Source organism: Caloenas nicobarica, chromosome 12 (assembly GCF_036013445.1).
Source record: "Caloenas nicobarica isolate bCalNic1 chromosome 12, bCalNic1.hap1, whole genome shotgun sequence".
Lineage (NCBI taxonomy): Eukaryota > Metazoa > Chordata > Aves > Columbiformes > Columbidae > Caloenas > Caloenas nicobarica.
Window position 1 is genome coordinate 5,422,748 of NC_088256.1, and position 22,135 is coordinate 5,444,882.

The window sequence follows — 22,135 nt, forward strand, 5'->3', positions numbered from 1 at the left end:
CCTGTTTTAAAATTATACTAGAGAAGATAGAACCTGAACTCAAAACACTCTCAGACTGCAGCAAATACAGAAACTGAAGCGCAGTAACGTTGAAATATTTGTAATGTCTGTCCTCTCATTCACACATACCTTTTTTCTCCGTTTTATCAGAAACCTTCCCTCCGATTGGTGAATAAGTAGTATCCATGGATTCTGTTCCTTTATTTCCTTTGCTAACTCCATTTTCATACAGCTGTCCTTCAACAGGCTGTAGTTGCCAGGTTAAACCAAACAAGTGTACTGCTGCAAAAAAATGAAGACCAATTAATTGATCCCTAAGCTACAGCACCTTCAGTCAGACTAAGAAAGAACGCTATGACCCAGTTTCTGCAAAGACAAGTATAACATTACTTCTTTCTGTTAGCAGCAAATCAGAATTTCAAGAAGTCTAATGAGCAATTTACTATTTCACCTTAAAACTCAATGTTTAATTAGTTTCCACACTTTCTTTTGGAGCTCAGCCAGATCGGGGTGGTGAATTTCTAAAGCAATTAACAGAAATACTTGCAATTAAAAGGATGGAAGTTGAATGAATTTAATATTGTGTGACAGATTCTAATGCTACATTAATGTTGTCCCTCAGCTTTCAGCTGTCAAAGAGCTCAGAGTTTGTTGATTGAAGCACTGACACCAAGTAAAACTTCTCACCTTTCCAACCTGATTCTAAATGAAACTGTGCTCATTGCGCTCTCAAATCTTTTCATTCATGCTAAACATCGGTAAAAACACTGGCTCCATAGATTTACTCTAGAATCACAGTGCAGATAAAAAACTGGGTCTAGAGCTAAAATAAATGCAATTATTCTACAACACATACTACCAGAAATATATAGAGTTAGTTGTTCTGTATAGAGATAGTTGTTATTTATGTATGCACTGGGAAATCTACTAAATTGATCATTTTATGGAGTCATCAACTCTCTTTTTTACCATACGTGGGGGCAGCCTACTCCACTTTGCCTACACAGCCATTCACTTTTTCTCCTTTCCTTCCTCTTGTTTCTGATCTGAGGCATCGAGGGATGGTAGGAGAAAGACAGCAACAGAGGATCTCATTTTAAGCATACTACAATAGTATTGCAGCCATTCTACACAATTACCTAGGACCTACTGAGGAGGACAAATTCTTCCAAGGAAGTGGTTGCCTTAGCATTGAAGTAACTCGGCAGGGAGGACAGATGACCCAGTAAAATAGAGATTGAGGATACCCCCAACAGAGGAGCTGAAACTGTCACATAAAGAGCACACCCTGAGTAGCAGGCTCTTTAGCCACATGCAGCAATTTGCAATGAGCAGCATCTGCCCACAGTGGGAGCCTAAAAGGCAATATATTTGCTCTTCCTGAATCATGTAGGAACTTCAGAGACTCTCAGGAGAAGTAAGTGTGATCTAGAATGGGTCTTGCATTTAGAAAGTACGTTGCTTTTCTTTTGGACTTGCACATACTTTAAGGAAAACATCTCAATACAAACAGGAAACCTAGAGCCTGTTATCCACTTTCTCTGTGTTTGCTCACAAGCCTTCCTTGCACGCCGGAAAGTTAAATTATACAGCAAACCCACGTGCCTTCAACGGGTTCCTGGCAAGGGATTACCAAAACTACCACAGGAATGCAAAGCTGCCAATCCACAACCATTAATTCCAGATCTGTGCACTCCTGGATCACCCAGCCACAGATACACGATCCAAATCCAGCAAATGAGAGCATTTCTGCCAAATTAGTAAGGCGACTGTATTTGTGGCACAGTTATATTTTTTCTATTGGCTTCAGGAGAAGAGAGAAAAATTTACTGAATTCTCAAACCACGGCTTCACCATCAGACCTGGGATCTGGAAACACACCACTGGAAAGTAAATTCCCATCCCCGACGAGCGCTACTAAAAGCTTACTCCAGTGTTAATGGCGAGATCTCAACCACAGACGTGCCCGGATTGCTCCATATTCTACAGACTTGAAAACATCGCGGGACCATGCTAATACTTTGAAATGGGTCTTGCAGTCAGATCACACAGACCTAAGCTCTGATCTTTGAGCTTATTAATGCAAGACAGACTACTTCTATGTACAGAAGGTACAACAAAAATCAACATGCTTTGACATCTCTCGAGCAGGCGGCTCTTGCTCCTGGCTTGAGCTTCTGGACATTATTGTGATTTAAAGAGTTAATAACAACAAAAAGGAACAAAGCTCAATGGGACTGATAACTAATGAATGTACATTTCATTTATACTAATGCAAATAATTATGTCAGCACTTAAAACAGATCAACGCTAGATACAAACCATAACTGCACACATCAATAAGCTTTTAGTGGTTATAGAATCAAGAATATAATCTAATTGCTTTCTTGTGCTCTTTCCATTGTTGCTATTATTCACTTCCTAAGATAGCATTTGCATGTGCTGCAGAGGGTATGTCACAAAGCAAGGGCTGAATACGTAACGTGCCTTTTTCCTTACTATATGTCTTTTCCAGACTACATGCACTATGCATTTTGTCATCCACTTGCACCAATTTGAATGGTTTGCTTGCTTTGTCTTCCTTCAAGCTGGGGAAGTGCCGTCGTTTTTACAGCTCGTGCCAAAGCTTGGCAAGCTCGCAGAACTGTTTGTATGGATGTTTGACACTCGGTTTCCTCCCTGAGAAACACCAGCTGTACTGTGGAGACGATGGTCTCTGCCAGCCTTGGACTTCTAGTCTGTGGGAGATGACACGGGATACTGGTAGACCAGCTTCAGGTTAAACAACGTGCAAGACGGAGTGTCTGAACAACAAAGCACATTGCTATGAAAATAAGGCCTAGTTGAATTAAAATAAATTACTTCTATCACTGCAGGAAGCTGGTCATATTGCAATCTTAAAACCAATACAATTTTCATTACATTAGCTATAGCTCTTGAGAAATAACCTTCAGATCCAGGTATCACTCTAGTAATAAGCAGACCACATAGAGCAGTAAAGGCATTAATTCTTAGAGATACCTTTTTTCCGGAAGTTAACTACAGGGAATAATAAACATTTATTTAGCAGACACAGCGCCTTACCTTGCCTCCCCATTTTCCACAATACTTTTCTTTTACCTAGGGTATACATAATTTCTACAACGCCCGTATTTCCTACAACATATGTACATCCTGTTTTAAATACACATTTATTTCACCAAATAAGATTAAATAAAACTTTCAAATCTCTCTGTCTCAAATCTCGTTAGAAATAAGTAGGCACGTACTGAATTTCATTAAAAATCTCAAAAGAACTTCTCTTTTGAGTCATTCCCTCTTTGATATTTCTAGTGGATTTCTGGCTTTTGCTCATCTGTAAAGATATTCTTTCTTGTCATGCTTGAACTTCCAGTATATCCCCCCCTCTATCATGACATTATTACTTTGCTCTGTGTTATTTATGAGTTGCATTCTGCCACGAGAAGAGTTGACCATTGCTTTCACTGAGGTGATCTGGAGAAAGGCAAAATATCTGAGGGCAAAATTTGACCCTCTTAACATAATATTTGGAGATAGATCTTATATGATGGATACCACCATACCTCTATTTTATTTCAGTTTTATTAGATAGCCTTGTTTAATACAAAGTTTCAGATAAAATTGCAACACAAAAGTGGATGCACTTTTTTTTTTTTTTCCCCCCGCAACACGCATTATGGATGTTATTGCAGATGCTAAATTTGGAGGATGCCACGGGATTATACCGAAGCTAAGCTTCTTCCTCAGTTACCCTGCCCTGGCCGGGCTGCATGGCCAAGTGCTCAGGGTAACTTTAAATGACCCCCCTCTTGAATACAGAAGATTCTACTCATAGTAGAGAGCTTTTCTTGGCTAATTTATTATGTTTCCTAGGTAAAAAGTAATTATTAGGTATGGAACAGATCTCTTGCAGAGGAAGATAAATCAAAGGCCTGTGTTGTCTACCCCTCCCATAAATTTCCTTCACTGAACAAAGACACGAGAAGCTATTGTGACTTTATGCTGCCTTAGGGATTTTCTCTATCCAGAGGCAGGTTTTTGGTTGCTTCACATTACTGCTGTAAATGAAACCAGTTGGGCTCTGTTCAGAACCAAAGCTTGGGTCTTTAGCTTTGAAGTAAATGGCCAGATTGTTTATTTTGTTTAACATTTAAATAAACTCATATTTCCAGATAAACTAACTTGGTCCCTGCAATTCTGTGGCATACTCGAGTAAATATTCACAAATATATAAGCATTTTTTTCAGAACTCGCTTTGTAAACTGGATTAACCCAGCATCTGCTATGAAGCCAATGATCTAATTTAATTTATTCTTATCTACCTTCTGTGTAAGCACAGCTTGTCAACTCCTGTGCTACACGTTTGGCAGAAGATGAATAAGAGGCTTGGCTCCAGAGCAAAAGAGACTCTCAGTAGTGAGGAGATGTCAAAAAAGTCCTGTGCAATAAGTACTTATCAACCCACAAGATGAACTTCAGAGGACAAAAATCCTATAAATGTGAAGTCGCTCCAAATTGCTGACCTCCACTAAAGGCTTTTGTTTAGCTTTCTCTGCTGTTTCCGGTTATTTTACAAAATCTCCGTAGATCATCCCTGTGAAGCCTCGACTTCAGGAGAGCTGTAGTAGAACATATATCGGCAGCTGACTATTCTTTCTGCACCTGCTCTGACCAAGTGCCAGAAAAGTATTTATTTTCTATAACTGCTAGCAGGTTCTGCTTATAAAACCGGATTTCACTGTGGCACAAAGCCATGGGTGCACCAGTGCCTCAGCTCCAGTAAAGGTGAAGCAACGTGAAAATACCTGAACACAAATAAGAGTCAGAAGCAAAGTTCTGACCCTGACCTACAAAAGGGGTGTTCTTCTTTTGTAAGTTCATTTTGTAAATAAAATGCTATGTCATTCTGCTCTAACCAAATTTGAGAATTTGACACTCTTAATATTTGATTCAATTTGAGAATTTTTTTAAATCCATATTGAAGCAATAAGTTATTTTGTACCATATATGGCCTTTCATGAAATAAGGATTTTTCCATGTATTTGTTACAGCCAACTTAACTCTCAAGCATTCTCCTCTTTCTCAAGCATTCTTCTCTTTATATCTAATGTACTTTTACACCTGTGAACAGAAATACCACCTCCTCTCCTGCAATCCTCCTACTGGGATATACAACGACTAGCCTGGTTTCATTTTTCAAAATTAAGTGATACATTAGACTTAGGAACAAACGTACCTAATCTTAGACAACAGTACAATGTTGTCAGGCCTTCTCCTCAGTGTACTTACCGATTTGTGACAATATCAAGCTCATCAGTAAGATCCAGGCTTGGAGAACAGACACCAGGATTTCCAGGTGTGGAATCCTGATGTACCTGCCATCGCTCTAAGGTGCTCAACAACATTTTGGAGTTGCACATCTGCATCACAGCTTTTACGTATACCTGAAACACTTAGTGATGTTCACTACACCATGATATTCTTCAGTGTAAAATCAGCATATATTCCCCTTGAGCCTTCTCTGCGTAATTTCTAGTTCTCAGAATTAAGGATTTCTGTTTTTCCTACTGCTTTATATTGTAAAAAGCTTTGCAACCAATATTACAAATCAATGTATTGAGATGCATACATCCTTAAAATTTGGCCTGGCCTTTCCCAATGTTGAAATCATCGCTCCTCTACCCTGTACACCGTGTGAGAAATGACAGGTCACAGTGGCAGACAGCAGAGAGGTTTTAATTTCCTCACTCTCCGTATGCATATAATTTAAGACCCAACACCCATCTCCAGTGCATACTCATAAACGGTGATAATATCATGAAGGACAGGGACAACTTCATATTCATACTTGAAAATTTATTTATATATAAAATAGTCATTTGGTAGTCAGGGATGGTTAAATCTAAGAACGTGGGATGTATTTTTCAATGGCACTGAATGTTTGCATCTTCTGCTGAAATCAATAGGAACTGTAGGAGTGCAGCACCTCTGATCAATAGGACCAGTGATTTGCAAGTCCAAATCAGCTGCTGATAGAATGGCAAGGTATCATGAAAGAAAAATCTGACTTACTAATGGGCTAAAAATAACTGACTGGATTAGCCACATCCAACATTGTATTGTACTTAAAGAAAATGGTGCGGTGCTGAAAAATTATAGAAAAAAATATTTCCTACTCTTTCTCTTGTATTTGCCTTATTTACTCTTAAATTTTTGGTCAAATTTCTTCTTTAATTGCTGACGGCTTCTTAGGTTTTTATTACAATGAGATTTATAAAAGAGAATATTTAGTATACCATTCCACAACGGTAGCATATTTTATACCCTTTATAGAAACACAGACCAACAGATGAACAGAAAGACACAACTATTGACTTCATTGAATCAAACAGATATGCTCTTGTCTTTCATGTGATAGTTTGGAATTTATTTTGTAGCCTTTGAACATCAGTATGTACGCCATGTCCGCTGGTCCTGATCTTACCAGGAAAAATAAACTATTTAAGAGTATCAGAGAAATTTCAGTTTTCCACACTGTCCTTTCACAAGGTGCCATCTCTGTAAATATCTGAGCCTAGACGGGTGACACGATGCAGCTCAGCCCTTTCAAACAAGGATACATCAACACAGAGCCAGTGATTTATCTGTTTCCATTTTACAATCAAAAGCAGAAAAATTTTAAGGTAACTGGATTTCAAAAATTTTCCCTCAAGATGTTTTTTGTTTTTCTTTAAATTTCAGCATTCATTTGCATAAATCTTTAAAACACACGCAGCTCGTACGCCCTCCAGACACAGCGCCTGCCAGCAGGCGGATTTTGCCCATTTTATGTTGCTGTCTGAAGAGCCGCTAACCTGTTTTCCCCAGTCAGCCTTTCACTCCACTGGTAATTTCACCCTGCTTCACCGAGCGCTCTGCTCGCTCCCAGGAGCGGCTGGCGAAGCTGCTCCAGCCCCTGACGCACCGGTGACGGGCACCACCATCACCTCCCCGGTGGGTGACCCAACCGCTCTCCTGCCTTACTGCCCGCTTTGCGGGCAAATTCAAGCAATTCTGTCTCAAACTGCCATAAATCCATTACGGTTCTCAACATACCTGAAAGTACAGAAGAAAAATCAAAGTATATATGCCTTTATATGATAGAAAATAGTTCAACACATCTACAGCGCGGAGACCAAACATCTGCTTTATGAAATGAGGTTTTTTTGGAGTTACTATTATGACGTTAGAACCTATTCACAGAAATTGCTCCCGTTGAAATGAAAATATGTGTTTTACCTGAGAAACTAAATATTTTGACTAAAGATTTCCAATAAATCAGCTGTTACACAAACATTTACAGGGTTCCGTAATTTCCTTACTGTCCATATAACAGTCAAATTTATTTCAGAACGGACCAAATAATAAACATGGTGATTATAGGCCAAAAATGGGAACATGAAGAGAAAATGAATTTTTTAAATTACTAGTAGTTCAAAGGAGAAAAAATACAGAAGAAATACGTGTTCTCAAGTAAAAGGTTCTTTACTGAGTCTTACTGATAATAGGGAAATACTGAAAAATAAAAGAACAAAACCATTTTGCTACTTTAACTTTCGATTGAAAAGAAATCACAGCTTAGAGGACTCTGGCACAGGTCTCTGTTACAAACAGAAGAGCCACTTGCAAATTTTTGATCTGGAATAAGCTTTGGGTTTCCACGACTTTGGGAATGTTCTGACTGGCTCGAGGCTGCGACTTGGGCCTATTTTTAACAGTAACATGTAGCTCATGCACCTAATGGCTGTGCAAGATATTTGAGAAAGCACATTTGAGTTATAGGGAAAGAAAAAGCTTAACGCTAAATTTTGATCTGCTTTCATTTGGCCTGAAATCACAGCTCATTGTAAGTTAATGCAGACTATGGAATAAAATATGAAGGTGAAAATACTTTTGCCTTTACAAAACCTCTCTTATTCTTCCAGTAACAACCACTGAGCTGATCCCAGGTTAAATCTGATGCTTAAATTAAAATGAGTTTTGTTTTGCAACGTGGTCCCAAGTCTGTAGTCATTGCTCGGACATAATTCCCTCTGACTTGAAGAAAACCTGCCTGGAGTGAGGACTGAGGGACCTGAGCCATGGTGAGCAAAGAGAAAATACCTGGGGGAGTAGATTTAAACTTCAAAGTGTTACACACAATCTGATTTTGTATATCCAACTACTCTTACTTAAAACATGCACATTTCAATTTTTGATGTGAAAAGATACGCAAATATGAAAACTTACAGAACAAGTAAACTTTGAAAATATTTTATATGCTATTATTCATACCTAACAAAAGGGAAAGAACTAAGGTACCTGACTCATAAGAACAGATCATGAACTTCTTTAAATATTTAAACAACCAGAAATGGGCAGCATGAATATTAATTTAGGATAAGCTAGCTAATACTATCTGAACCTGCAGGAAAGCTTATGCCGCTGAAAAATTCCCTGGGCAAACAAGAACAAATAACAGCACCTTGGAAAATTTTCTGAATTAGAACTCCTGATTCAGAGATTTATATTTTTCTGTAGAAAACATAACTAGAAATACTCATAATTTATAAAATACAAAGACATCTTCATTTTACCTCGTTCTGCCCAACTAAAGAAAACATGTTACACCTTTATGTTACCGGGTTAAGATAAATACAGACACATCTACAGGAAATTCATACAGAGCTTTTTAATTCATGATGACATGATGCACTTAGGGCTTTCTTGGGCTGAGGACATGTAGCAGCATATCTCTAGAAAGTTAAGAAATTTTCAGTGGCAGCCTGAAATCTAAGCAGGGATGAAACAGAGCTTCATCCAGATAAAATTGAAATGGTGTGGGTGGGATATATGTGTAGCAAACAGATGAGGCTGCAAAAATTATACAGCCAGTCTAACTGAGGGCATATGCTCACCAGCTGCTATGTAAATCTGCAATTAATGTAGCTTACTAGATCCTCAGGTGCTTTCAAATAATCATACATCCGAAATGATCAAATCTGCTTTCCCATCTGCATTAGATGAGGATGTCAGAAAAAAAAATCCCTCCTGATGAGCATCTCACTGACAGAAACCAGAATTTTGTCCCTACAGGACAAAAAAACCCCCAAATAACAAAAAACCCAAAACCAAACCAAAAAACCAACCAACCACCAAAAAAACACCCTGCAACACAGTGGAAAAAAATGTCTGAAATTTTAATAATTTTCACTATAAGGACATTTATTCAGGGAACAGAGAAAATTAGTGGTCACTTATCAGTTTGGAGGTATCTGTACTTGTACCTCTGTACAAGTTTCACCAAGTATAAACCACTCTTTCAGACGAACCCAGAGTTATTCCCATTGAATCTATAAGATGTTGGTGATACTCTGGCTCATGCCCATCTGTGAACTGGCACTTAAATCAACAAAGCAAGAGTGCGTGTGAGAAAGTGCATCGCAGAGGCAAAAATTAATTAGATTTCCATATGTTTACAAGTCACAGTCACATTCTAAGATTCTACACAATGAATGTTTCGTAATATTTTCAATTCAGATTGAAAAACCAATGTGATAATTAATGTTCAGCCAAAATGTCATAGTGAGTCACAAAGACTTGCTCTGTCCTGTACAATCGTAGTCACCTTCACTCAATGCCCACCTCCAATATATCTATTTTACAAAGGTGTTTCTTGCTATTCTAATAAATCCTGCCAATCTATCATGAGAACAAAATTGCAAAGTCAGATACTTACAAAGATGAGTTTGAAATTAAGTAACCGCCCTTCAATCTATGTAACATTTTTCTGAAATATAAATTCAATAAAGGGACAGCAAAATATAACTTAGAAAACATGGTGCAAAATACTATGTATTTTTAGAGCTAGCTGTCATTCTGTCCAATCATGTAAGAATTAAGAGGAAAAAATGGAAGATTTAAATCACGATTAGACTGAAGAAATACAATTAAGAGTTATCAGTCATTTCTGAATAATTCTTTAACAGCAACAATGTTGTAAAGCTTAAATTAAACATTTGATTTTTATATTAAGAAAAATATAACAGCAATTAACATCGGTAGGAGTCCTCTGCTAGTATAAACGTGTCATCTTGAATAATATTTCTCTCTCTATTAGGCAGTATCAAGGTTAACAGAGTAGAAAGTTAATGAGAATTCCATGCTGTATTCAACCTCTGGCCAACCTAGCTTTTTGCTTGTCACAATTTACCAAGCGCCCAATGGCAAACAGGATTTGTATTAATGTGAAAGCAAGCAAGACAATAGAACAGCGAAGGTAAAGAATAATTCAGCACAGAAAAGCAAGAGCGGCTTACCGATAACATAGGCTAGCAACAAGGCCAGGGTGACTGTAATAGCAGTGGCACTCAAAGCAGTGCACTTCCAGTTGCAACATCTGTAGGGTTTGTTAAAAGTGAAGGTGGGTCTAGAAAAGGTGCTTCTAGGAAGAGGCCTAGGAGGTGGAGAGTAAACAGTATTGGATGTTAAAGGATAGTTCTGACTGGCTGCGCTGAAGATAGCTGAAGACCCAGATCCATGTTTAAATAGGAAATGCCTACAAAAAGAAGACAGAGAACCATGATGTAAAAAACAGTTTGTGATTTAAGAAGCAAAAGGAACTACAGAAGTACTGTATGACAAATACCACATATATCCACAGAAAATACAAAGACAGGAAAATTTGCATTTGAATACCCTCTGCACTGGAAGTTTTTCAACCACACCACAAGATTTCCAGCAATTTTTTAGTAAAACAATATAACATGAATGATTTCTAAACTATCCTTGTAGTGGTTCAGAGTAATGCTGAGGAGAGGTTATTTCTCAGTGAACTACCGGGGCATCCTCCAAGACGAGCAGCCCCTGTGTGCTTTGCTACTTGGGCATTCCCAAGACATGGGTATCATTGCCAGCAACACCCACTCCATCCACAAACACACAACTGGATTTATCTCACCAAAAGTACAAAAAAAGTGCAGAAGCCACTAGTACTCCGAATATTTACTTTCACTTTGGATTCTCTCCAGAATATGGGAAATAACAAAAACAAACAAACAAAAACCAACCAAACAAAAATGAAAAAGAGGAAGAAAAGAAAAAAGGTAGAAGAAAAAGGAAGAAAGAAAAAGGAAAAAAGAGAGAAAAATCCACAAGGATAATCCATTTTGAAGGACTGTAGTTGCTGCACAGGAAAGTACAATGTCTTTAGTATTCTTAATTGAGCTATTTTGAGAGCAGTTTTTCTTAAAATGCTTTTGCCTACTGTGGTGATTCTCAAACATACTAAGAAAGAATTCATTTGGAGAGCTATTTCAGCATATTTTGGAGGACTGATTGCCTTCCAGAAAAAATAGCAGAGACCTACATTAGCACAAAAAATAAGATACAAAAATGTGCCTTGCAGAACAGGCTCTGGTGCAGAAATATCGAGTGGTTGTCTATAGGAAGATGGATGGTTTTCAGGACTGGCAAGTACTCTCCAAGAGAATTTGGGAAAGGATATTTAATTTTAAACAATAACTTACTGTGCTATGTGCTCAGAAACTGTGGCAAAAAAGACATATTCAAGGCTGACCATAGCAACCACATATTCTTTTGGAAACACCAACTTTCCCTTGTTTTACCTAAGCGAGCAAGCTTCCCGAGTGCACTCTTTTCTGACAGACACGTATTAGCTAAATCTCATGCCACAGCATGCACCCAAAGAAGCGTAGAGCATCTCGGTGGTCCTCGGTCCCAGGCTAGGAGGTCTGAGCTGAGAAGGCAGGTGAGGGGCACTGCTCCTGCACAGCTTGTGAGAACGAGGGCTGCCTTGGCCACAGAGCTGCCACCGCGTGGTGTTTTAGCCTGAATCTCTGGAGCCTTTCTGCTGAGCACCCCAACTCAGAAAGGCATTTCCTAGAGAACCGCATTCAGCTCTCCTGAGCTTGCCAGCTCTTTGCTTTGGGAGCCAGATACTGAAGGGAAGCAACGACCCACTTGTATTTCAGGTGCTTTGAACTGTGCTCCGTTCACACCAGCTCCCAGCTGAATAAGAGCATCTGTGGCTGTTGCTGCTGGTGGTTCCTGCACAACCCATTTCTCTGTTCTTCCATCAGCTGAGCACTGTGCAAGCGCTCTGCAGAGCCCAGGCAAGCATTACCATGCCACTTGTGCTGGGGGTGCAAGTTGTCTCCAGTTGTTTCTGCCAAAACTGAAGGAAGATCTTGCATTTAGAATCAGGTGGCACTATAATGCCTACAAGCCAAAAGCCACAGACACGCCTCACAGCTAAAGTTAACTGGCCAATGTTGACACGGTCCAGAATCCTCCCAATGACAAATGTACCTTTACACCTTCAGCAAGGCACAGGACAAGTTTTTGAATACATATATGGATCAATCAATCAATCCATGCTGGTGGAATTTCTTTGATGGATTCACAGCTGGATGTACACTGGATCAAACACTCAAGAGCATGAAACATGATTATACTGTGACATTTGACTTTAAGAATATTGTAAATATATGCTCCTGAAAAGGTAATTGCTAAAATGGTGTAATGAGGATAATATTATGTATTTCCATTATAAGATTTTAAAAGGAAGGTTACAGTTTTCGAAATGCCAGATCATAGAAAATAAAAAAGTATTACAGGGCAGCTTTATCTTTTAAAGGGCTTTTATTCAGGCAGTTACATAAAAAGAAGGTAAATGAGAATACCTGTTAGTTTGCATTACAGATTACAGTGCCTACATACCAGGAATCTTTTAATGCACCATGAGAATAAAATTTTTGTGTTGCTTATGTCGAATACCAGCTATTCCTGTTCAGTTCTTATCACCCAAGTAAACAGCAATCAGACAAAAAAAAGACAACCGAATCTGAGTACAGTATCTTGACAAGGCATTCTAGTTTTCTTTCCCATTGACTTTCACAACTATAGATTTATACATTATATAGATGGCAATGCTCTGAACATGGTAATGTTACCTATAGCTGTTTTAGTTCAAAAATCCTAAACTCAAATATAGTAAAATAATAAATTCCAATGAAGAAATGTAACTGTCGACAGGACTATATAATGCTGTTTTCCTCATACCAAGCCATCAGAATAAAGTTGGTTGTTTCAGCTTCAATGCTTTGTTGTCACACATTGTTTTTACAAGTATGTGAGGCGTTAATTTTCAGTCAGTATTTAACAAGGTACAGAGTCTTTTAGATATCCAGTAGGAGAGAACATCACAGAAAATTTGTACTGATATTCAAGAGAGCAGAAGTTGAATTACCATATAAGATAAGAAATGTGTTATTATACATAAGCATATACATAAAGTATGTATGCATACAAAAATATAGATATATATATTAACCAGTGAATAATTTCTTAACTGCTTTACATTTTGAAGACATAATGACAAAATGTTACATATTGGATAAGTTTTCATTTAAATTTTTTTTAAAATACAGCAAAGTGGTCTGATATTGGCAATATTGATTGTCCTTTATGGTGCCCAGCTCAAAGATATCAGAGGTAAAGGGAAGGAAACACTGAATTGAAAGTTATTATTAAGACTCTAATAGCCTTGCAATCAATAGCCAGCAATAATTTCATTCTCTTGCACAGGGATTTATAAATGTGACTCCCTAGCCTGATGGTAAAATGCTAGTGTGCGGAGGGATTTCATTATTAGCAGAGAGCGCACTCAAGCTGGATCCAGCTCACACACTTGTAGATAGATGACTCCATTCACACAGAGGAGAATTTACATAGCTCTAACTTGTAATAAAACTGAGATTCTGAGACCACAGCACACTGAAACGGAGCTACCAGTGAAATAATGTCAAGAAAATGTTAAAAACCACAATTGTTTATGCCTTCCATTTTTGGGAGAGTATATTGAGTATCCAAAGACATTTCTATAGAATTTGAAAAACACTGGTGACACAAAGACAAATTTCCAAAGCTAGACTGTGACTGTGTTCTCATAAACTCAGACAGCTCCTCATCTGTCTGAGCACACCACTGTTCCCAAAGGACATTAGGACACGCTAAACTGTTGCTATCGATTCCATAAAATCAGGTGCTTTCTTGAAAGAGCAAAATAATAAAAATTGCAGTTCAAAAGTTTAGATGTGACTGCAGCCTGGTATGTGCTTTAATATTTGATCTAAGAGAGAAGCTAAGGCCTTTTTAAAAAATTTTTTTCAAACTGAGAACACAAAACAAATCAGAGCATTTATAAGAATGAGTGATAGACCACTTGTGCCAAGTGGGGAAGTTATAAATGCCCACAAAAACATCAAAAGCATCCATAAAGAAGACGATAATATTCTCTTAAAAAGAGAAATACAGGACATAATCCACAAGGCATTTGTTTGTGAAATAAAAGTCACTTAATATTATTACAGTGATAATTCCAATACATACATAAATATTAAAGGCTCAGTAATAATTTCATGTATAAAAGAGGCAGTTGGAAAACACTTCCCCTTTCTTTAGGTAACCACAACATCTGGTTGCTTATCTGTCCATTTGTTCATCTCGAAAACGTAAAACTTTCGAACTTTGAAACCTCTCGAGTAAAGCCGACAGGAAGAAAAAGATCCTACCAGACTCATAAAAATCAGGGGTGGGGAGGGCGGGAACAAAGCCGTCCCAAAGCCCAACACAACCAGTAAAAGCCCCAGTGAGGTCCCGTTCCTCAACTCAGCTCTTGGTCCTCTCCCAGCCCCTCCAGCCAGCCCCCCAGCTGAGGCAGAACACACATGGGCCGAGCAATGGCGATGTGCCCGGGAAAGAGATTAAGGACTGAAGGAAGGGAGTTCCTGGGGAGCTTGGGTGACAGAAGACATGAAATGAGACCTCTCAGTCCTGCTGATCACAGAATAGTTTGCTTACTCTAAAGGTACAGTTTCATGTGGCTCATCTAACTGGTCGTATTCAACCTTCAGAGGAACAGCATACAACTCCAAGAGTGCAGTTCATACAAAAATGATGAATTCTCAGCTAGGAGAACATTAGAGAATAGGAGTTCATTTCTTTCTTTCCACCCTTCACTATCAGGATATTTTGTTACGTACTTTCGGCTTCCTATCTGGAATGGTAATTTAAGTCTTACAAAAGCTACACATGAAGCACCGTCCCAACTGAATTCAAGTGGTGGTAATGTAATACTATTACAGGAGCCGGATTAACTCCACACAGAAATCCTTAATTGAATTCTGAGAAAATATTTTGATATCCCAGTACTGTAGTGATGTCCCTCAACTCTGTCAAGGGCTCGATATCCCTTCTGTAATTTCTGCATATTTACCCTATGCCTAGTGTCTGTAGGCCTAGAAGTCCACCCTCATTTGTACCTATAACTTGTTTTCCTTCCATTTACATTAAAAACTATGGCTTTCTAAGAGGAAAAAAAAAATGAAGGAAAGCAGATTTGAAAGCAAACCACTGGGTTAGTAGAAACACAAATCTTGCAATACCTTGGCCATAGAGTTGCTTCTCTTTATTCACTCCTGTTTACTTTACATACTGCTTGAAAACCTGGCCCTGTGACCTGGGATGTGAAAGGATGTAAAAAAAGAATCTGTATCCTTTACATTTCACTTCAGTACAGAACAACTAGTGACATGATGCTGACTCATTTGTCTGTCGTTGCTGTAGGTGAGACAAGCCTGTTAAACCAGATGACTTAACTTCCAAGTCCCTGGTAGAAATCCGGGACAACAATTATATAAATATAGAACAGTGCCAAAACCAATTAAGAACAGCTTCTGAAATGGAACAGTTGTCCAAAACACAAGTGTCTTCTGGTTTCATTGGCTATTTAGTGGTAAAACAAACAAACAAACAAACACCCCGAAAACTACCGCACTGGGGACGTACATTACTCTTGTATAGATCAGTATGGGCTTTATTATCATGATATGTGGTGATATTGCTACATTGAACTAGTAGTTTTCGAAAGTGCTTTTCTGTGGCTTAGAACTTTCCTTTAGCGCTACAAACAGCAACTGAGTAAAACTGATCAATGCATACAGAGATCTGGGGGTAAGAAAGGAATAAGCTCAGGGTTTGCCCTATTTTTTTTTCAATAAATCTTAAACTTTCGTTGTGGAAAATTACTTACAATAATATTTACAAAAGTTAAATAAATATTTGCAGAGCACTTTGAAACCAAGAACTGAGAAGGATATTTTTATTTATTGTTACTAATATTGTAATTTTGTTGCTTATATTGTGTGGTTAGAACATAAATAGAATCATAGAAATAAATAAATCATAGAAATAAAGGAAGGAGATAACTGAAGTAGAACTAGTTGCACCACGGTTTTCTTTGCCAGGAATTTCCTCCAGTGGGTATTCATGCATATTCGGACTGACTTTAATTACTAGTGTTTGACTCTACGTCCTAATACCTACACTCACATACGGTTTAAAGCCAAGCTGTACAGCTACTTTGACAACACAAATTTTATTCGACAAGAGATGTGTCACATTGACCACGTGAATACTATCTAGTCTTCCAAAACAGATTTCCTAGAAGTAGCTATCCCGGGGATAGAGACACTTTTCCAGGTGATACCATCACACGTATATGTTTTTCTTTGAAATGAAAAGATAGAATCTTTTGCGTATCTCTGACCCTTTCTGCTGCACACAGTCTTTGTTTTCCAATTCAGCCTAGACCCTCTGTATGAACCTGTAATGACATTTCTCTTTCAAAATATATATTCAGTCTGTTTCTGGTTTTGTAAATGAAAACACCGCTTCACAGAAATCTAATGGGCCACTTCCTTATTAGTGTTCATGAAATAACATCTCTTTACTTTTAGTTACAACTTTGTACACTATTACATTATTCAAAATAATTTGTGAAGAGCATCCGCGGTGTGATTGTTCGAGTTACTCTGTTAAGCCTACATCAAAAATCCTTACTCATACAAATACTGACCCCCTGTTCCAGGGAAGCCCACACCAGAGCTTCTCCCAAAGAAAAAAATACAGGAGAGTATATGAACTATTTAAATCACCTTATTGTCCCTAGTGACTGGATCTCAAATGATTTGAAAGGACCCTCAAGTGCCACTGCTGCTGACATAAAGATTGTACTTTGTTATAGCTGAAAAATGTTTATATTTTTATTTCCATAAAAGATTCTTTCATTCCCACATTATTAAATTTAGGGTCATATTTACGGCTTTTATTTTAAGTTCATGGTCACATTTACAGTTTTCAGTTTTTCTTTTACCATTCGGAAGTCTTAAATATTTTTAGATCTTTTCTTCTGTGCAGTGAAAACACATGGGACTTTGACTGCGTTTAAAACCCTTGCCATGTGTCTGTTGTTAATACAGTCAGCCTCTCTATAGATTAGATTTATTGTTTAATTAGGTAGAAAATGACAAAATACAAGTGAAATGTCCTGATAGCAAATACTGACCAACATGATTTGAAGGAAAGATCATAAATGAAGCACTTCCCTGCATTTATTCTTGGAAGAACCACTAGTCTGGTCATTTAACCCAGGAGCAGGCTCCATTGGCAAACGAGTTCCTAATGAATTGCATTGCTCAAATAGTAATTGTCTCCCAGCTTGGTGGTTTATGATCATCACCACCTCTGTGCCTTGGGAGTCGTAAAACCATTCTGTTTGCTCTGGAAACCTCGAACTGGGAAAAAAGAAGACACAAAAGTGCTTTCTGTATCTCTGCAGTGGAGGGAAGATTCACAAGATGCTCAAATGAAGAGACCAAGGGGAAAGAATGAAGCTTCCAAGAGCTCACACTGAACTGTGTGAGTCCACATCTACATATGCATTTTTCTTTAATTATTTCTGTTTCTAGCACTACTCCAGATTAAACAGAAAATAAGTATGTACAGGTTTCTATGATTTGAAAGGCTATGAATGTACTTTTTGAAAAGCACAAATGATTACAAGCTTGATTAAAAAAGAGCAAGGGAAAACTGTAGTACAGAACAAATCTCTTGATAAGTGATAGTTGCCAAGGTCTCCCCTATACTAAACAGAATTATAAACAGGATTTTTTAGGAAAACAGAAATCCAGTTGGTCTTAAACATGCACCTTAAATAACTATATAACACAGAAAGGAGTGACTCCATCTGGGCTGAATAAACTTCTTGAACTCCAAAACTCTCAAAGTTTTTAAGTGTTTAGAACCATTATCAAACTTCAGGGCTCTGAAATATTTCTGAATAGTAACTAAAAATCATAATTGCCTTGAACCCCAAATACTTCTTTTATTATTCTAGTACTTCAAAGTTTTATATAAATTAATGATAATTGAATTTCAGGTTCATGGTCTGGTACCTCACTGTCCCTTTAGAGGAGCTATTACCATGGTGATAAGATTGCTTAAATTAAGCTGTCTTTTTCCACAGTACTTGGCTCATTGCCAGTGCAGTGAAGGGAGATTTCAGTCCATTCAGCACAGCATTAACCTTACTGCCAACACGGCTAAATGGGCTAGAGGAACCAGAAAGAAATCTGATTTAAAAAGGAAGGAACAAGCAAATATGTAAAATACTGAAGCACAAAGCCAGACTAAAAAAATACTACTTCGAAATAAAATCAAAATTAGGTAAATTTTGACAGAAAACTTAAAGATTATAATGCTTGGGTAATCTAAATGCAAAACTTTATCCAAAATAAGCATGTCCAGTGGTTTACCCATGAAGGAACTCTAACAGACTATAGGGAGGATCACAAATGGCATCAGGTAAAACCCCCTATTTAACACCTACTTTTTTCTTATTATTTGAATGAAGTGGGAAAATAAATAGGAAACACATGAAAAAAAATACAAAAAAAGCAAGATAAAAAAAAAGCAAGAAAACAAATCCTGAGTCAACTAACAAGGCATGGAGAAAATGAAAAACACTCCTTTAAATTGTCAGGGTTTAATACATACTCCATAAAAAGATGTAAGCTGTGTTCAGACGGGGCTGTCAGAGATAATGACAATGTATTACATTGTAAATCAGAAGATTTGAAACATTAGAGCAAAGTATCTATGAAACCTGAAAAAAACCAATTATTTTAGTGGAAAGGAAGGGAATAAGCAATAGGTTGCAAGTACTTTATTCTGGGGGAGAAGAAAAAAATCGATTTATGTAAAAGTCCAATAACATTATCCCAAAAAAGAGAATCAATGTTCCCTGTGTTTTTATGCAGTGCGAGAGATCCTTGCAGTCTTTTTCTGGCAATACCTGCAAATTATTTTTCTGCGTGACAATGAAATTACTGCATGTTCATAAGTCATGTTAACAATAAATTGTTCCAAGCCCGTGTGTGCATGCATACAGATAGCGCCTGCGTTTCCAGGCACGTCCCAGCACTGAAGGCTGCAGCACAGTCAGTCTGAGCTGTTACACCTCCCACAGCTACAGCTCTTCTCCAATTTCTTCATCGACAACTACTCTGTGACCTGGCGTCTGAAGTTTTAAAGGTATACCTAATTCTTGTTTTCATTCGAGTTGCTTACAATCAGAATAATTGCCAGAGTTAGAGAACCGGCCTTGGCAATGACATACATCCAGACTCTGTTTTTGGCTTTGTCAAAAGCTTGTGTGAACTTGAACAAGTAATTTCACCTTTCCAAGTCAGTCTCCTCATTAAACCGGCGGGCTAATAAGGTGGGTCCTGACAAAACTGCTTTGCAGATTAGTCCGTGCATAAAACACCTCTAGACGAAGCACAAACCAGAATTTCTGATTTATCTTTCCCTATAAAAATAGCATATAGTTTTACTCTACAAAAAAGCTTTCAGAACACATCCCTCAGTACATGTCTTTACTGCAGCTCTTTCCATTCTAATCTAGGTTTTCAAATTCTAATTACATAACAATACATGTCTAATCAGAGTATGTTAAACATTATCGGAACTACAGAAATTTTTTTAGTTAAATATGACACATTATCATTACGAGCAGACTCGTGAACTTGCTTCATTTCTGACTGCCCAGAGTGAACAGGATTTACAGTCACATGATTAGTTCTAGTAAATCTTTTCCTGTCTGAAAATTCTCTAATACTACATGGCTATAGATAAACCATGCAAACACATGTGCTGTTTACGGATTAACAGCAGATACAGTTGGATAGAAAAGCTGAACATGTGCATTCGGATTTTTGCCTAGTTATTACATAGGGAATACATTACTGTCTAAGTCTTCTTTTTGACTGCAAATCTTCCAAATTAAAAAAAAACCAACAACAATAAAATAAACGAACAAAAAGCCCAAACAACAAAAAACCCCCAACAACTGCTTAGATATATTAGGTATGTACATATTAGGCAGACTTTGTGCTATTAAAGATTTAGCACAAAAATAGAGCTGCCATTGACATGCTTCCCTTTATTTTGTAGGGTTATTTTTAAAGAGCAGCTAAACATTTATGGAGAAGGAAGGCAAGAGAATCCAGATATTAGGCTAAAGTATTTGTTCAATTCTAGCTGAATCATTCTCTGTTAAAGGAAGGAAAAATGGGCTACAAGCCATTCTTTTTCTCTAAGGCTGTGTTGTATACTATAGACTTCTGGGAAGTAGTGATTGCAAATGTTTTTATTACAATGTTCCCCTGCTATAGCACTTGTCTGCACATAAACTTGTCTTGGCGAACAGTCTTGCAGATTCTGCTTTCCGATTCTATAGCTTTTCAGGCAGCTCCACAAGAGGCTGCAGGTATTTGCTACCAGAGGGTGCATCAAATCAGCCGAACCAACCACTGAAGAGCAGGAATGTGAAAAATTCGCTGACTAACGTGTAGCCCACAGTGTTTTCCAGTCTGAATTCCTAAGCCACCGTGCAGCTCTTTTGTTAGCATCCAATTACATAATTATAGATATAACTATATATCTATGTATTACACTAGATAATGCACTTTATGGGAAGTTTCAAATTTGCAAAAATAATAACAAACCAGAAAAATGGAACTGAACTCAAAGAAGACTTGAAATTGCAAAGCATTTTCCCCCAAGAGGGTCTAAAGAGAAAACAGTGACCAGGGATGTAGAAAGGCTAAACAAGATCCACCTAAGTGTTAATTGAAGAGAACCAAAAGATATTTAATGGGTACAGAATGCTCAGGGATCAGTCTTATATGCAGCAGAAAGTACAGAATATATATGTTTGATACACTAGAAATGGCAGAGATTGATCTTTATAAAGATTATGTAGACAGAAGCTTCTAGCTCTAGAAGGACTAGCTGAACTAAAATTTTCTTCGTGTTTGTTTTTGGAGAAAAGTTCCATCCTCTGATTCTTTTTTGTGATTTTTGGTTAAGACAAAGAAGGAAAGTTTTATTTCAGAATGAATCAGAGGAGAAGTACGTAATTTGACACTTCTGATTACCAGCAAAGTGTTTAAAGATGTATACTAAAATTGAGATATGTAAGAAAATAAAAACAACCTTCTTATAAAAGAAGAAAATTTAGGTTTCTGTGATTAATTGTGATAATGGCCCTTGGACATATGTGTATTAAAAAGTAAACATTTCTACACGTTACCTAAAATTCTCTGGATCAGATGAGTTGGATGTCAGACATCCATCTGTGTTTCACCCAACACAACTTTCACAGACACTCAGGCACTTTCTGTTTCTGTGTTTTAGCATGCTGCAACCCAAAGGGAACCCTGGTCAAAACTTTTTCATGCTCTGTTGGCTGTAAAGAGGAAGAACGTTGTAGAAAATCAAGGACAGCTGTAGTTGAAAGCCATCATATTAGCCAATGCTTATTAGGAACCAAAAAGCTTACTATAGCCAAAAATTCAGAAAGGCGTGCGTGTACCCTTGCAGGCAGAACTTTGGGTACAGAATCACAGGTTTGCTGGATAGAGAAGTTATTTGCTTTCAATTATTTTCCAGAGTTAATTAGTCATGTAAATTGTGAATTATCCTGAAGATGAACCCTCCCTCAGCTCCTGGGGTTAAGGCTCTCCATGCTCAATGTCTTGAGCACATACATATCTTTTCTCCATTACCAAATGATTATCAAATTATATTCTTTGTGTACATATAAAGTGTTTAAACACACACACAGAGGAAAATAATATTTTAGTATTATTTCCTATCTTTTCTTATCCAC

General features: G+C 37.6%; 1 protein-coding gene across 2 annotated transcripts in view; it reads right to left on the reverse strand.

Annotated features, from left to right (window-relative positions):
- TENM1 (teneurin transmembrane protein 1) overlaps positions 1–22,135 on the reverse strand; it is a 240,286-nt gene that overhangs the window by 127,504 nt on the left and 90,647 nt on the right. For both annotated transcript variants that reach the window (XM_065643703.1, XM_065643702.1), the window contains exons 4-5: positions 10,359–10,597; positions 130–282 (exon numbers count right to left, since the gene is read on the reverse strand). In XM_065643703.1, coding sequence (XP_065499775.1) covers positions 130–282; positions 10,359–10,597 — 392 coding nt within the window. The remainder of the gene's footprint in view (positions 1–129; positions 283–10,358; positions 10,598–22,135) is intronic.